This window comes from Galeopterus variegatus, unplaced genomic scaffold (assembly GCF_000696425.1).
Source record: "Galeopterus variegatus unplaced genomic scaffold, G_variegatus-3.0.2 Scaffold1058, whole genome shotgun sequence".
NCBI classification, from domain to species: domain Eukaryota; kingdom Metazoa; phylum Chordata; class Mammalia; order Dermoptera; family Cynocephalidae; genus Galeopterus; species Galeopterus variegatus.
Window position 1 is genome coordinate 463,367 of NW_007727169.1, and position 886 is coordinate 464,252.

General features: G+C 29.9%; 1 protein-coding gene across 1 annotated transcript in view; it reads left to right on the plus strand.

The window, feature by feature from the left end:
• TRHDE (thyrotropin-releasing hormone degrading enzyme) overlaps positions 1-883 on the plus strand; it is a 374,981-nt gene extending 374,098 nt beyond the window's left edge. Inside the window, 1 exon segment of the mRNA XM_008574522.1 lies at positions 703-883. Within this exon segment, the coding sequence (XP_008572744.1) occupies positions 703-883 (181 nt within the window).
• The last annotated feature ends 3 nt before the right edge of the window (positions 884-886 follow it).

The window sequence follows — 886 nt, forward strand, 5'->3', positions numbered from 1 at the left end:
AAAGTAGACATGAAAATTTACAACTTATGAATAGCCAAGCCTAATTAAATTCACTAACAGTCTCGCAATGAAATATTATATTTTGGAGTCAAAGTCAAATTGTGGTATATTTTCAATAGTCATTTTAGTAAACATATGAAATAGAATTTTCTACTTTCTCATAATTTACAACTTATGTTTTGTTATCTGTTTATCACCTATATTTATAATCTTCTAGGTTCCAGAATTTGGAGAGCTGCTTGAGAAAATTACTTTTAGAAAAAGTTATTTAAGAATTAGAAGAAAATGTGTCTGTTTTATCCAAGTTAATCTTTTCAGCCAGGGCTTTCTTGTCATTCTTGGGTCTACCAATTATTAGATCAAAATCTTTGGATAGTAAGTATATCAATATTGGTGAAAATGTAAAGTGCCTTGTTTTTATTGGTATTTGAAGCCTTTATGTTACTCTTATTATTTAAATGTAGTTTCAGGAGTGGAAACAAAAACTGTATTCAAAACTACCTTTGAATAAAAGACATCATTTTCTTCATTCAGTCATCAGTATTTCTGAACATTATTACTGTATAGTATCATTCCCTTTCAGGTAAAATCTCATTAACAAAATCTTTTTCAAACCTGACTGTAGTAAAGCAACATCTATTTTTATTTACAATACTATGAAGCTTTTAATTAACAGAAAACCGCCATGGGTTGCTTCTTTAGAATACCACTAAATGTTAGAGACATCGTCTACTGTACAGGAGTGTCACTACTTGATGAGGATGTCTGGGAATTCATATGGATGAAATTCCATTCCACCACAGCAGTTTCTGAGAAGAAAATACTACTGGAAGCATTAACTTGCAGTGATGACAGGAATTTATTAAATAGGTAGGTCAATTAATTT